The following is a 15,637-nucleotide window of genomic DNA, read 5'->3' as shown; positions in this document are numbered from 1 at the left end:
GGGTCTTGTAGGGGTTTAACAGTTAAAACATATACAGTACTTGGAACAATAGCTGGTCATAGTATATAGTATATAAGTACTCAGTGAATATTAGGTTTTATTAATTGTGGAAGCAATAGTAGAATACAAACCAGCTGACACTATCGGCCTCATGCATGGAGCTCTAAAGGTTGTGGTCTTTACATCCCATTTTTCTATCACCTGTTATGCTTGCTGCACTTGACTTCGACTCACACTGGCAGCAGAGTCCATTCCTCAGTACACCCCACTGCGCACTGGGTCCTGTTTCTTACCACGGATTCAACCCCAGCCTGTAGCAGTCACCGAGTTGAGCACAGCTCTGTCCCAGAGTCACCTGAAAACTTGGTTGCCTCTATAATTTAATAGTTACTTCTGCATTATTCCCTTACTTGCCCTCTCAGGGTTTGCTTTTCATAAGGGAAGACAAATCCTAATAAGCATCTCTGCAGAAAATGAAATTTGAACACAAAGAATGTACACCAATCAAATGCAGAGTTATTTACAAAATAAAGACCGTAAGGGAATGACAACTAAAAATATTGCTGGAAACCTACCATTAACCTTATTATACAATGGGCTTTGGTTTCATTTTTTAAATATCTTTTACTTGACAGAATTGGAAATCTCAAAGTAAACTTGCCTAGAGCAATGCTAAATTATCTCTTTTAAGGTCAGATTAGATATTTGCTTCATGCTGAGTTTCTTCATGCATGCATGTTGAAAGCCAGTAGTAAATACATCTTAAGAGTCGAAGGTCAAAGACAAAACAGGTAATGTCAACACTCTGTTTCAGTAAACATATGAACATGACAGATGTTCCAGCATCTCTATCCAGAGGTCACATAGAAATTATGCTCTGGTTTTCATAAATGCTTTTGATTAATTTTAAGGATTTCGGGGGATGGATTCAAACCACCCAGGCCTCTTCCTGGTTTATTGTTTAGTAAATTATTCGCCCTTTGAAGTCTGCAGAAATAATCTGAGGATATTAAAAATATTTCAAATACTAAGGTGGAAAAAATCTGTAGCTTCAGAGAAGTATCTCGCCATTTGCAAAATGGTATTGGGATAATATCACAGGACCCAAGATATAGAATAACCAAAGGGTAAAGACAATGTTTTCTGCTACATTTCAGTTATTCAAACACTTGCAAATGGTATTGAAAAAAAAGGGAAGACCACCAACTCATCAATTCCAAGTGGTACGCTTTTTTCAGATTTTACTATATCCCAAATCAGGATGCATCACACAATACATGTCATGTCATGGCTTAATTTATAGCATTTTTCCTTTCTTAGTGGTACATGAACTAGTGGTGTCCTTTACAGTCTATGATGTCTTAGGTTTAATGAAAAATGGTAAATATTGGAATTTCTTTTGTCTCTCACCTCTCCTTCTCTGGAGTTTCCCTCCTTTCCTCGCTTAAAAAGATATATAGATATACATATACATATACACAAATTATGTATATTTATATACACTCTACACACACATATACACCAGGCTTGGACCCATCCAGCACCCCCAGAGAACTGGGTACCCGTCTTCTCCACCTGTTCATTGCCAAAGAACTGAACTGGAATCCTTTTCCTCAAACCAAACCCAAGATGGGAGTCTGCTAAAGCTGGAGTTCCTGTTTCAAAAAGAAAAGGGGTATTCAACTCAAAGCCTCCTTACCATGTATGGAAAGTTCAGTGAAAAGCCGGCTCTAGGGAAAAGTGAAAACTTCTCATTAACGCTAAGGATGCTGAATCTGGTTTATCTATCCCATCCCCATTCCTCACCAGCATGGCTAATAAAGGACTGACCTAAACCCTTTGTTCTGAACTCTGGGAATGAGAGAGAAGAGCCATATTTTAGTTTTTCTCTTCTCTCATGGGAATAAGTTTGTGGCCAACCCTTAGCTCTAACGAGCTTCTTTAATAAAGATGCCAGCTTCCCCAGGGGCCCACATGCCCTGCATGGCAAATCTCGAGATTGTATTTTATCTCCAAAAAGCTTTCTGTTGGTGCTGCCAACACACAGGAATTATTAATTAATACAGAGCAGTGTGCGCTGAAACAGCATGGGGGAAGGATCTTGGGAAACTCCAGAGTGCCTAATAAAAAGTTCTTGTCAGTTTTTAAACCTCAAAGTTTGATGAAGACTTTGCTCACAGGTTAGCTACCCAAATTAATGGAAAACAAAGAAGTCAGAGAATTACATTTCAGCCTCAGTTTGGGTTGTATGTAAATTAACGAACCTTTAAATCAGGGCAATATTTTGGAGGGAAAAAATGCTTGGCAAATAATACATCCACATACAAAAAAGCTGGCTGAAAAGTCATTTGCTGGCACCCACCAATACTGCCCACCAACTTTTCTTAAATCTTCCTATGTTTCTCTACTTCTAAGCCCCTTACAATAGATATTCCAAAAGTTCTCCCACCCCAAACCCAAGGGAGCTTTCCCCACACACTAAACTGGGTAGCTCAGGAGGCAGCTGAAGTATTCCTGTTTCTCCTTGATTCAAGCCTTTACAACCTCAGGAGTTGGTAGGGAGCTTGGTGCTCAAGGCTCTTTTGCAATTCTGCTGGATTTGGCTTCCCAAAAGCATCAGTTTTAAGTGAATCCAGAGAGCAAGCAGGTGTAGTGAATGTGCAAATCTTTTGGAAAGTCTCCGCGGTATAAAGGGGAAAGATGAAAAGAAAAGCATAGTTTCCCATAATTTACAGGAAAACCAAGAGTCAACATTTATTATTCATTTTCTTGGAGGGTACTTCTTCATAGTTTATTAATTTCACGTATAAAACTTTTCCAAAAACTATGCAGTTAATTGTCTATTTATAGACATTGCCATTTTTCCCAGCAATTATAGGAGCTGGCTTAACCTAGTTAGGTAGCTGTTGAAATAAACGTAAAAAAAAAAAAAAAAAAGTTGATCTCTTTTTTAAAAAATATTTTATTTATTCATTTTAGAGAAAGAGAGAGAGAGCACGAGCCAGGGGGAGGAGCAGAAGGAGAGGGAGAAGTGGACTCCCCACTGAGCCCAGAGCCCGACTCGGGGCTCAATCCCGGGACCCTGCGATCATGACCTGAGCTGAAATCAAGAGTCGGACGCTTAACAGACTGAGCCACCCAGGTTCCCCTAAAGTTGATTCCTTTGGGGGAAATTTTTAGCCTACTACATCTCAACACATCAACACATCTCTAGAGAGACAGTATGTCTCAGTGGTCACAATCTTGGGCTTTGGAGTTAAACTTGAGTTTGCAGAGCAGACCCTCCATTTACAAGCTGTTTGACCTTGGACCTGTTATTTAACATCTCAGGTCTCAGTTTCCTCATCTGAGAAACAGGTATCATGTTACCTAATTGTTTCTCATTTTCTATCTACTAGCACATCAATCAAATTTTGAGTTTTCTTTATTCCTTCTTATCCTCTCCACTTCCTGGGAAGTTATCCATGGTATATACAATATTCCTACTCTTTCAGTGGTTCTCCCTAAATTTTAAATAGGCATAGCTAACTTAAAAAGGTTGGTAAGTCATCAACATCTCTAGGCTTCCCCTAAACAATGTACAACATTAGGATGCTTTCACTCTGGTCATTTACAACTGACCGTGGACTGACATTTTAGTTCCATCCTGTTTGTTTTACCACCAAAAGGTGTCATCATCAATATTTTTATTTCATCAATTACGTTAACCAGTCAAAACTTTTTTTTTTAGAACCAATGTTCTTTTTTTTTAAGATTATTTATCATATGAGAGAGAGAGAGCGTGAGAGAGAGAGAAAGAGACCACAGGCAGAAGGGAGGGGGAGAGGGAGAAGCAGACTCCCTCCTAAGCAGGGAACCCTATGTGGGACTCGATTCCAGGACCTGGGATCATGACCTGAGCTGAAGGCGGTGCTTCACCAACTAAGCACTCCAATCAAAACTCTTTTGATTTACCTACATGATTGTCAGTTTCTTCACATCACATTTGTTTGTTTGGGTTCAATTTCCTTCTAACCAAAACACACCCTTTAAGAAGTGCTTTCAGCGTTTGTTACTGGGAAACTTTCAGCATGTGATTGCTCATGTCTCCAGCCGGCACTGACGCTTGAGTTAAAGATTAACAGGGAATGAAAATTATGGTGGACAATTATCTTCTCTCAGAATGTGGATGATAGGACTCCATGTCTTCTGATTTCTGTTGTGGCTTTTGAGAAGTCTGTTGATCCTATAGTGGTGATTCCTTTAGAGACAGTTTCTCTTTGTTCCTCAGCTGCTTTCACAATCTATTCTTTGACCCTGGTGTTTTGTTTTTCAGTTTCACGATGACGTGCTAGGTGTGGTCTCACTGTGCTTCCTACGTCTGAATAGTCATGCTCCTTCATCAGCTCTAGAATATGATTAGGCATCACCTTATCAAAAATTCCCTCTACTCAGGTCTCTCTAAGGAATAGTCTTTCCTTCTGGAATTCCTGGGTGACATATTTTGGGCCTTTTCCTTCACTCTTCGATGTCCCCTAACTTCTCCCTCTTACATTCCATCTCTATCCAAGCTACCTTCTGGCTACTTTTTTCAGATGTATCTTCCCGCTTAGAATTCACATCCATATCAACATTATCTATCAACTGACTTACTATCTTATCCATTCAGTTACATTATTTTTCGCTGCTAGACATTCTATTACCTCACTTCTAAAAGTTTTCATGTATTGTTTTTTCTTCTCATGCTGTTTTACCTTTTCTTTAAATCCTTTCATTTATGTTTTCAGTCATATTAAGTATAATTATTTTATATTCTCTTTCAGATCATTTGTGTCCCTATTTCTGCTATTATTTTTGCCAGCTGATCTTGCCCATGGTGGATTGTTTCTGTGCATCCTTCGTGCTTAGGGTTTGTGCACTCAGCTTAAGTATAGCTTATCTGAAAGAATCTGGCCTACGTGGAGGTACTCCCTTCAGAGAGGTTTTCAGCTGCCTTCTACCCAGCACCTTGGGGTTATTGTGGTCTGAGCCCAATTTTAATATTAAATTTGCTGGTTGGACTTTCCCAGACAATGCAGGTAAATAAATTAAAACTTTTAACTCACATGTGGTACAGACTTGAATTTAAAAATTCCCACAGGATATTTTACTTTCCCTTTCCAGCCCCGGCCAAAAAAGGAGCTAGTTTCTTAGGGTCTCCCATTACTGAAGGGTGGATTTTTGTCACCAAGGGCATGCATCTTTGAGGGCACTGGCTTTGCTGGAGGATCTCATTCAACTTCCCATTTTATATCGGTCCAAGGCTTTATCATCTGTCTCTGCATGGGGATGACAATCCAATGCTGAGACAACATCCCCTCTTCCACAAACCCCTCCACAACCCCAGCCCCCAGTTCATCTCTGGTCCGATTCTCAGACTTTTCATTTCTGTTTCGTGGGTACCCTGTACCTTCTCGTGAGCTCCAGGAAGCATTGAAAAGGGTTTTAAACAATTATTATTATGCTTCACCTAGCATTTTTAGGTGGATTTTCAAGTTGTCTGTTCCATAAAACTGCCACAACGAAACTCTCTGGTCTGTTAACCTACTTGAATGTATTACTTTGAGAAAAAGAGAATGTTTTTAAAATGTGTCACTTATTGGTATAATACAAATAGATGAGATGTAGTGTTTCCTTGGATTAGATATGCTGAAAAATTAAGCCTCACAGGTGCATAAATTCTTATGAGAAATAATTGATTTGATTTGATTCTTTGTTAAACTGAAAACTTTCACAAATTTTATTGATCTTATAAGAGAAGTCACAAACTATAGCCACTTCTGTGCATATGGGATGTCATATACATAATAAAAATAAGTTCTCTCTCTGATGCAACTTCCAGATTTTCTCAAGCCACTATTTCTTTCTTTCTTTCTTTCTTTCTTTCTTTCTTTCTTTCTTTCTTTCTTTCTTTCTTTCTTTCTTTCTTTCTTTCTCTTTCTTTTCTTTCTTTCTTTCTTTCTTTCTTTTTCTTTCTTTCTTTCTTCTTTCTTTCTTTCTTTCTCTTTCTTTTTCTTTCTTTCTTTCTTTCTTTCTTTCTTTCTTTCTTTCTTTCTTTCTTTCTTTCTTTTCTTTTTCTTTTTTAGAGAGACTGAGCATGAGAACAGTGGGATGGAGGGGCAGAGAGAGAGGGAGAGAGAATCTTAAGCAGACTCCATGCTCAGTGCTGAGCCCAAAATGACCTAAGATCATGACCTGAGCTGAGATCAACAGTTGGACGCTTAACCAACTACTAAGCCACCCAGGCACCCAGGCACCCAGGGTCACCATTTCTTAAAGGCACATTATTGCATGATGATAATAATTGTATATATGTATGTATGTATATATACATACAATAATTGTATATAAGTATGTATATATATACATACTTAGTATGTATCTGACATATATTTTAGGAGAAAAATATAACTAATGTTGGCAAATTCATATCTCATGAAACAATTAAGTTTTGTGGAAAACCGTAGAAAAACTTGTGGGAAATATGGATATGTTGCAAAGAGCACAGACTTGAGAGACAGATGGGCCTGGGCTCTGATGCCATCTCTTCTATTTATTGGCTGTGTGACATTAGGTGAGTTAATGAACCTCTTTGAGCCTCCTTTTCTTCATCATTAAAAGAAGAAATGAGAGACAGCCGGCAGGGTTGTAGTCAGAATTAAATGAGACAATGAATTCATATAGCAAGTACTGAATGAACATTAGTGCAAAGACAAGGAAGGACTTAGAAAGAAAAAAGGAAGGGAAGAAGGAAGGAAAACTGGAAATCCAAAGGAAATAAGGTTGCCAGTGTTCCTCTTTTCATTAAAGAACAGGAGTATGTTGGCCCTGCTTTCCAAGGAATTAGCCTAATGCTAATTTCTAAATAATCTTTGGCTAGACTGCTATCATTCATGCAAATTCATTTCATGTCTTATGGGAGGTTTCATGTAACAACAAAGACAAGCAAATTGCCTGGAACCTGGGATGTTTGGAGCCATCCACCCCTCAGGAAAGTCCCTTAGTAAAGAGTGGAGGGCATCCAGCAATGACAGCCCTCTTGGGAAAAGAGCCCCTCAAGTGACTTATGAATGTGGATGGCTGTGACAGGGAGAAACATGGCCTCTGAGCAAACTGGACTTTCAACTTTTCTACCCCAAATAAAAATCTTAAAGAATCACAGAGCAAGAGTCTAGGAGGAAGTAAAACTACACAATGCTTTTGACCAGCACCCACAACTGTATAGAGTCCTGCTCTCCCTCCCAGAAATTTATAAAGGAATAAAAAGAATATTTTCATGGTCACCGTTTCTGCCAAGATGTTTTTGAGATGTCTGCTCCCTATGAGCAGGTTTAGAGGTATGTGGGAACACCAAACACCCTCAGAGGAAAATGATGTTCCAGGTCCTGTTCCCCTTATCTGGTGGGGTTTATTAGTTTTTGTTTTTGTTTTTTTAAATATACGTCTCTGCCCTCAGGAATGTTGAAAGAACTCAAGTATGTAAAGGGATGGTCAGCTCAGGCCTAACCTGACACAGCAATTAGTTCATCTCTGGATGAAGACAGCTTGTGTGCTACGAGCAGAAGGCTGTTCACATCACATCTCAGTCTGTGAATATGGTTTTTCCATTCATTTCCGAGGATATTTAGTTAGGGGGAAAGCTTGCTCTGACTGAGGAGGTTGGCTTTTACATTGTATGTGAGGTAGTTTCTCAGGAGATGATCTGTGTCACCTTGTTGGTAGACATTAGGAAGAACAGTTAGTAAGAAGAGAAGAGACCCGGCAATCGTCCTCGGGCCCTACAGGACTTAGGTGTGGGATGAAGGCGAAAATACTCAGTGTGTGAGAATGGATGAAGGTGGTGAAGATGTAAAGTCTACCATTGCCTTCATTCTTCATCAGAACCCTAGAAAGGAACCCCCACATCCCTATCCCTGGGAAAAATATGTTGATTTGAAAATAACTGTGTAGATGCAGCAATATGGCCACGATGTTACTGTAGTTTTAGAAATGCAAATGTTTGCTTTGAATTAGTATCACATAAATATAAATTAACATAATGTAAGTGTTAGAATGTGTGTCTCTAGGCTAAAACATTGATCAAATAAAGAGAAGATGTCCAGAGAAATGGACAAGAGATAGATAGCAGTATTGTTTAATCTGACCTGGATTACAATGCTAGTAGTTTCAGCAAGACTGACCATATTCTGGGTCATAAAATCAGCCTCAACAAATTTAAAAGAATTGAAATCATACAAAATATAGTTACTGCAAAAGAATTAAACTAGAAATCCTCCAGAACTATCTCTGGAAAATCCCCAAATATTTGGAAATTAAACAAGACATAATCCATGAGTGAAATAGGAAGTCACAAAGGAAATTAGAACATAGTTTGAATTGAACGAAAATGAAAACAAAGTATCAAAAATCGGGGGATGCAATAGTCAATAGCATACCAATTGAGAACACGGCAAGGATGTTTTCCTTCACCATTCCTATTCAGAATTGTACAGGTAGTCTTAGCCAGTGCATTAAGGCAATAAAAAGAAATAAAAAGTCTACAAATTAGAAAGGAAGAAGTAAAACCATCTCTATTCACAGAAGAAATTACAAGAAATTCTACAAGAAAGCTGTTAGAACTAGCCAGAGAGTTTTGAAAAGTCATAATATTCAATATACAAAATCAGTTGTATTTCTATATACTAGCAGTAAACAAATGGAAATTGAATTTCAAAGAAAAACTTACCAAATACAATAGGACCAAAAACATTTTAAATATTTAGGTGTAAATCTAACCAAAGATGTCTAAGATCTGACTCTTGAAAATTAGACACACACGGATATTAAATAAGATCTAAAAAATTGGGAAATATATCCTGTTCATGGATTGGAAGACTAAAGAGTGTTAAGATGTTAATTCTCCCCAAATGGATCTATAGATTCAAAACAATCCCAATAAAATTTCTAACAGGTTGTTTTGTACAAGTCAACAACATGAGTTTAAAATTTACATGGAAAGGGGTGCCTAGGTGGCTCAGTTGGTTAAGTGTCTGCCTTCGGCTCAGGTCATGATCTCAAGGTCCTGGGATTGAACCCCGCATCAGGCTCCTTGCTCAGCAGTCTGCTTCCTCTCCCTCTGACCCTCCTCCCTGCTTGGGCTCTCTCTCTCTCTTTCTCTGTTCCAAATAAATAAATAAAATCTTTTTTTAAAAAATTACATGGAAAGGCAGAGAACTAGAATAGCTAAAACACGTATGGAAAAGAACAAAGTCAGAAGATAGGCTCCCTGATTTCCAGACTGATTATAAAGCCACAGTAATCAGAACAGTGTGGTATTGACAAAAGGATAAGCATATAGACGAACAGAACTAGACAGTGTCCAGAAACAGACCCATACTTATACAGTCAAGTGATTTTCAGTGAAATAGCAAAGACAATACAATGGGAAAGGATAGTCTTTTCATCAGATGATCCTGGAAGAAACAGACATTCACTTGCAAAGAAAAAAGGTACCATATTAACAAATTAACATGACATAGATCATAGACCTAGATTTAAATTAAAACTGTCCTGCATCAGCCTCCCTTCTCCCTCTCCTGTCCCCCCCACCCCCGGCTTGTGCTCTATCTGTCAAATAAATAAATAAAATATTTAAAAAAATAAATTAAAACTATGAAACTTTTTTCAGATTTTTTTTATTATCATTTTTTCATTTGAGAGAGAGAGAGACAGAGAGTACAAGCAGGGGGAGAGGCAGAGGAAGAGGGAGAAGCAGACTCCCTGCAGAGCTGGGAGGGTGATGCGGGGCTTGATCCCAGAGCCTGGAGATCATGACCTGAGCCAAAGACAGACGCTTAACCATCTGAGCCACCCAGGTGCCCCAAAACTATGAAACTTCTTAAAGAAAACAGAAAAGAAAATCTTTGTGACCTTGAATGAGGCAAAGATTACTTAGATACACAAAAAGCATGATCCATAAAAGAAAAAATTGATAAATTAGGAGTTTATAAAAATGTTTAAATTATGCTCTTTAAAAAAAAAGAATACTATCATGAAAATGAAAGAACAACCCACTAGCTTGAAAATATACTTAAAACACATATCTAACAAAGGATTTGTGGCTAAAATATATAAAGAACTCTCAAAACTCAATAATAAGAAAACATTATTGAAATGTGCGAGATATTGAACAAACATTTCAACAAAGAACCTGTATGAATAGCAAATAAGCAAATGAAAGTACGCTTGATATCATTATTCCTTAGGGAAATGCAAATTAAAACCACAATGAGATATTATCACTTATTTGAATGGGTAAAATAAAGGAAAAAAGGCAGAAAAAGGAAATTAGCAGTACCAAGTGTTGTGGAAAATATGGAGGAACTGGAATTCTCATCTACTGCTGGTGGAGATGCAAAATTATTCAATCCTTCTAAAAAACAGTTTGGTAATTTCTTATATACACTCCCCATATGACTTAGCAATCTCAAGAGAAATTTACTCAAGATAAATGCAGATACAAGTACACACAAAAACTTGTATGTGAATATTTATAGCAGCTTTGTTCATAATCATCTCCAAGAAGGAGACGAACCAAATATTCTTCAGCTGATAAATTATTTTATTAAAAAAAATTGTTTTAAAGATTTATTTATTCATTTTAGAGAGAGACAGTGCACAGGGGGAGGGGTAGAGGGAGAATGGGAGAGAGAGAGAATCATAAGCAGACTCCATGCTGAGTGTAGGGCTCGATCTCATGACCCTGAGGTCACTACCTGAGCTGAAACCAAGAGCTGGACACTTAACTGACTGCGCCACCCAAGTGCCTCTGATAAATGATTTTAAAACTGTGATATAGCCATATAATGAAATTGTATTTGACAATAAGAGGAAATAAACTTCTGGTATACATAACAACATGGATGAAACTCAAATGAATTATGCTAAGATTTACAGATGTACTAAGGCTACGTGGTATATGATTACATTATATGACATTTCTGGAAAGAGCAAAACACTAGGGACAGAAAGTGTATCAGTGGTTTCCAGGAGCTGAGGAAAGAATTGACTACAAAGTACAAAGGGACACAAGGGCATTTTTTATGGTGAGGAATGTTCTATATCTTGATTGTGATGATTTACATGACTGTATGCAATTGTCAAAACTTACAAAACTGTAAACTAAGACAGATAATTTCTCCTGCATATAAATTATACTTCAACACATCTGACTTTGATTTTTAAAAAGAGTTTAAAAAGCTGTTTTCCAGGGGAAAATCCAGTAAGGATCAGAGCCAAGTAAATGAGAAAAAAAAAAAAGATCTTATACGGAAGCATAGTGACTTAATCCAGGATGAAAAGAACCTAAAGAACAGGTTTCCAAGAGAAGATGAAACCAACAGTTTAAGGTTAAGATGTCTGGAAAAAACAGCTTAGAAGTCATCCGGAAAATACAGAGTGTCTTAAGAAATAATAAATAATTTGCCAACTGCTCAAGAGCTGAAGTAACTGAATCACAGAGAGTGGTAGGCAGAACCCTAAGGCACATGCCCATCTGTTCCTGGTGTACACACCCTATTTAATCTCCTCCACGTGAGTGTGGGTGAGACTAGTAAACCCGTGAATGCACTCCCACGGGAGAGAGAGAGAATCACAAGCAGATTCTGCACTGATTGCAGAGCCCGTGATGGGGCTGGATCTCATGACCCTGAGATCATGACCTGAGCTGAAATCAAGAGTTGGACGCTCAACCGACTGAGCCACCCGGCGCCCCCAGGTCAGCTTTTAAAAGAGGGGTCAGGCCCTCAGTAGATGGAAAGGTTCTGCTGTGCTGGGAACTGCCTAGGGTGGGGGGGGACCATGGGGCAAAGACCCGAGGGCAGCCTGTAGGAGCTGAAAGCATCTCCAGCAGGGAAGCGGAGACTGAATTCTGCCAACAACGAGTGGTCTTTTGCCAACAAATGATCTTGGAAAGGTCAGTCATCTGCAAACCTCAGATGAGATCCCACCCGTGGCTAATGTCTTAATTTCAGCCTGGGAAGACTCTTGAGCAGAGAACCCAAGCCTGGACGGCTGATCTAGAGAAACTGAGATGACAAATGTGTGTTGGCTTAAGCCACTAAGTCTGTGGTGATTTTGTCACACGGTAATAGAAAAGTGAAGAGTGAATTAAATGTGTCAAGCTAGTTTAATCAGAAAATACTTTGGTGATTTTGACTCCAACAGTTCCTCACCCAACCAATAGTAGGCTAGTTTTAATGATTTACTATACATTGAATCAAAAAGCATCACAGAAGGTAACATCATAGAAGAGGGAAGACCAAGGGGATGACGTCTTTGGAGGATACTTTCCCTCGGTTCTGTCCAGGGTGGGCCAAGAAAGTCCCAGTACAGACCGGTGGAGGGGCCTTCCGCTGGAGGTTCTCTGATTTGGGCTCATTGCACTTGGTAACTCATTGTCCCACAGACTTCCCTTCTCCACTTCCAGGCCAAGACTTCTGCCACTCCAGTACTAATAACTGTTCTCTCTGGGCTGGACACCCTCCCACAGGTCTCTAGGGCCAATGGTGACATCCAGACCAGAAACACGTCAGCGCTCACTGGACTTTCTTAACACTCATTGTTAACACACTCATTTGTGAGGCTAGTCACCAGGAAATGACCACTCAGCTTTATAACCATAAAAGAAAGTATGAATCATTCCTGAAGCATCTTTCCATATATGTGATAACAGAAAGAAGGTTTCCCCCCAAACAGTATTATTTCAATTATAGGTTGCAGTATCTTGCAAATTTAAAAAATAACATTCTTCCTTTTCATCAGATTATCAATTGTTTTATTCCAGAAAATTCTTTATTCTAAACATTATATAATGAAAACGGAATTAATAACTTACCTTGTAACTTTTTAGTCTGATGAAATCAACCTTCATAGAGACAAATCTATCTGAATTTCGACTGATGTTCTTAAGGTGTTCCAGAAGATCCACACAGAACTTGTAACCTCCTTTAAGCACACACAGGATCATAATGTCACAGTATCCTATGTCTTTCATAATATCCTTAGCCAGCCGTTCAGTTCTGAAAGAGGGATTAAAAGACATATTAAAGCATAAGTACTTCTGAGTATTTTTTTCCTTTCAAAAAAATGCATGATGCATTACCCATATTAGATTACACAAGGGATTGTGGAGGAGAGCTCAGGAGACAGAAGCCTACAGATAAAGAAGCTTTGTTAAGACTGGACAAAGAGAGAGTGTTCAAAACATATTTCTGATAACCACATCATCCCTAGTACATTTTTGCTCCTTGGTGTCACAAACATGAGTAAGGTGTAAAATATATGTCAAAGATCATGAATGCTATTATTTTATCACTACAGAGCCTGGTTGTTAACAATGCTATGAAGATATCTGGTGATGTTATGCTCACTTTATAGCAAAGAGAGAGGACATGGAGAATGATTCACTCACCTTACAAACATTAGAAGAGCCTGGAAGGAAAGTCAAGCACACAGAAACTATCAAAAGAATAACCTCTCTCTTCTATTTGACAAAGATGGCACATTACCTATGTGAAAGGTGTCCAGGGTACAATTCCAGGAGGCACCATTTCCATGGAGCACCATGTGAATGATGCCTTCCTGGAGCTAGGTAATGATGCAGCCTCGGGTTGGCACCCAAAGCCTGATTTGGAACTGTCACTGTATTTTTTCTAATTGTTTCATGTCTAGAAGTCCATTGCCCGTGCATCCATACAACATTAAAGCCTCGAATGGAGGCAGGAGCTCAGGTGCATATTTAAAAAAAAATTCCTACTGGCACTTCAGATAGAATTAGATTTAGAATGTGTTAAATGAATGATTGGAATATATACATATGAATATATATGTGTATGTGTATATATGTGTATGTATGTATATCTCTCTATAAAGCATTATATTACATATGTTCTATATATCTAATATATTGCATAATATATTTTATATAAGTTATATATGTGTGTGTATATGCATACATATGTATAAACATATACATATTAAATGGCAACCGTGGTTTCAGACGATGTTCCTCAAAATATGATCATCAAGAAAATGTACAGCAGCATGCCAGATAGTCTGCAAAAAGGGACATTTGTTTTCAGCATAATGGAGTGAAGTGGTCAACACATTCACTCCACAAAAAAGTAACTATAAAGCTAGATAAAACTGTTGAAAACAACCATTTCAGCACTCTGGAAGTTAACCAGAGACATATAACAAACTGAGAATCATTTATTCATGAAAACATTGAACAATGGGTAGAAAGAGCACAAGTCTGTGGCATCCTTGCCAGAGAGTGCTCCCATCTCCCTGTGCCCCACATCGGCTTTGTTGTTCAACCAGGTAGTTCACCCAGGGTGCGGCACTGCCAGAGGGAGCTCCCCTCACGGGGAGCAGTGTCAGTTGGTATGGCTATCTTGGTAGCCTGTGAGCAGGGAGAGCCAATGGCCCCATTATTGTGAAATTGCACTCCTGTTTGAGCAACTAACTGGCAGACTAGTCTAGTCGGGGATTTCTGGGAGGTTAGTGTCACAGGAGAGGGATAGACAATACACTCTTCACATATCTCAGGTTGACCAGAAGCTATGCATATGCCCAACAGAGACCAGCATGGGACCAGGTTACCTATACATTCCTGAATGATGGAGCCCGTAAGCATGTGCAGCAGAGACACAAGAAAGCACAATGAAACAATAAAAGCTGGGGAAGACTTGAAAAAGGCTGGAAATTTGAATGTGCTTGACAGTCCCCACACACATTCATCAGGGCTTAAGGTGTTTGAGTATAATCTCTAGTCAATCTTAGCCTGAAGGCTAAACTATTCAGACACAGGGGTGAGTCCTAGTAAGTGAGGCTTACAAAGTAAAAACAAGTAGACTGCCTATTATCAGAGGCCATGCACTGTGGGGGATACAGATTCCACAGAGTGGAAAACAAAACAAACAAACAAAAAAACCCCAAAAAACAAAACCAAAGAACAAGGGCAGTGAACAGAAAATAATTACAAATATGGTAGATATGAAACCCAACTATATCAATAATCACTTTAAATGTGAATGATCTAAATATACCAAGTAAAAGACAGAAACTGTCAGAGTGGATTAAAAAAAAAAAAAAAAGACCCTAACATATGTTATCTATAAAGACACTGATAGATTAAAAGGATGGAAAAGGACATATTGTACTAACACTAACCAAAAGAAAGCAGGAGTAGCTTATTGATTTCAGACAAAGCAGATTTCAGAGCAAGGAAATTATCAGGAATAAAGAGAGCATTATATACTAATAAAGAGGTCAATTTTCCAAGAAGACATAACAATCCTTAATGTGCGTGCATCTAACAACAAAGAGTGTCAAAAAACTGACAGAACCTGGGCGCCTGGGTGGCTCAGATGGTTAAGCGTCTGCCTTCGGCTCAGATGGTTAAGCGTCTGCCTTCAGCTCAGGTCATGATCCCAGGGTCCTGGGATCAAGTCCCGCATCGGGCTCCCTGCTCAGCGGGGAGCCTGCTTCTCCCTCTGCTTCTCTCTCTCTGTCTCTCTGTCTCTCTGTCTCTCATGAATAAATAAATAAAATCTTTAAAAACAAACAAACAAACAGA

The 15,637-nt window shown here is 38.7% G+C and overlaps 1 protein-coding gene across 2 annotated transcripts in view; it reads right to left on the bottom strand.

Moving 5' to 3' along the window:
- Positions 1–15,637, bottom strand: part of PRTFDC1 (phosphoribosyl transferase domain containing 1) — an 88,073-nt gene that overhangs the window by 59,411 nt on the left and 13,025 nt on the right. For both annotated transcript variants that reach the window (XM_028114184.2, XM_088025525.1), the window contains one exon: positions 12,893–13,076. In XM_028114184.2, coding sequence (XP_027969985.1) covers positions 12,893–13,076 — 184 coding nt within the window. The remainder of the gene's footprint in view (positions 1–12,892; positions 13,077–15,637) is intronic.

The sequence above is a fragment of the Eumetopias jubatus genome, unplaced genomic scaffold (assembly GCF_037043125.1).
Source record: "Eumetopias jubatus isolate StellerSeaLion01/CBP00866 unplaced genomic scaffold, mEumJub1_p1.0 scaffold_8, whole genome shotgun sequence".
Taxonomy (NCBI): domain Eukaryota; kingdom Metazoa; phylum Chordata; class Mammalia; order Carnivora; family Otariidae; genus Eumetopias; species Eumetopias jubatus.
Note: the sequence above shows the minus strand (reverse complement) of the source record. Positions and strands in the feature narration are given on the sequence as shown.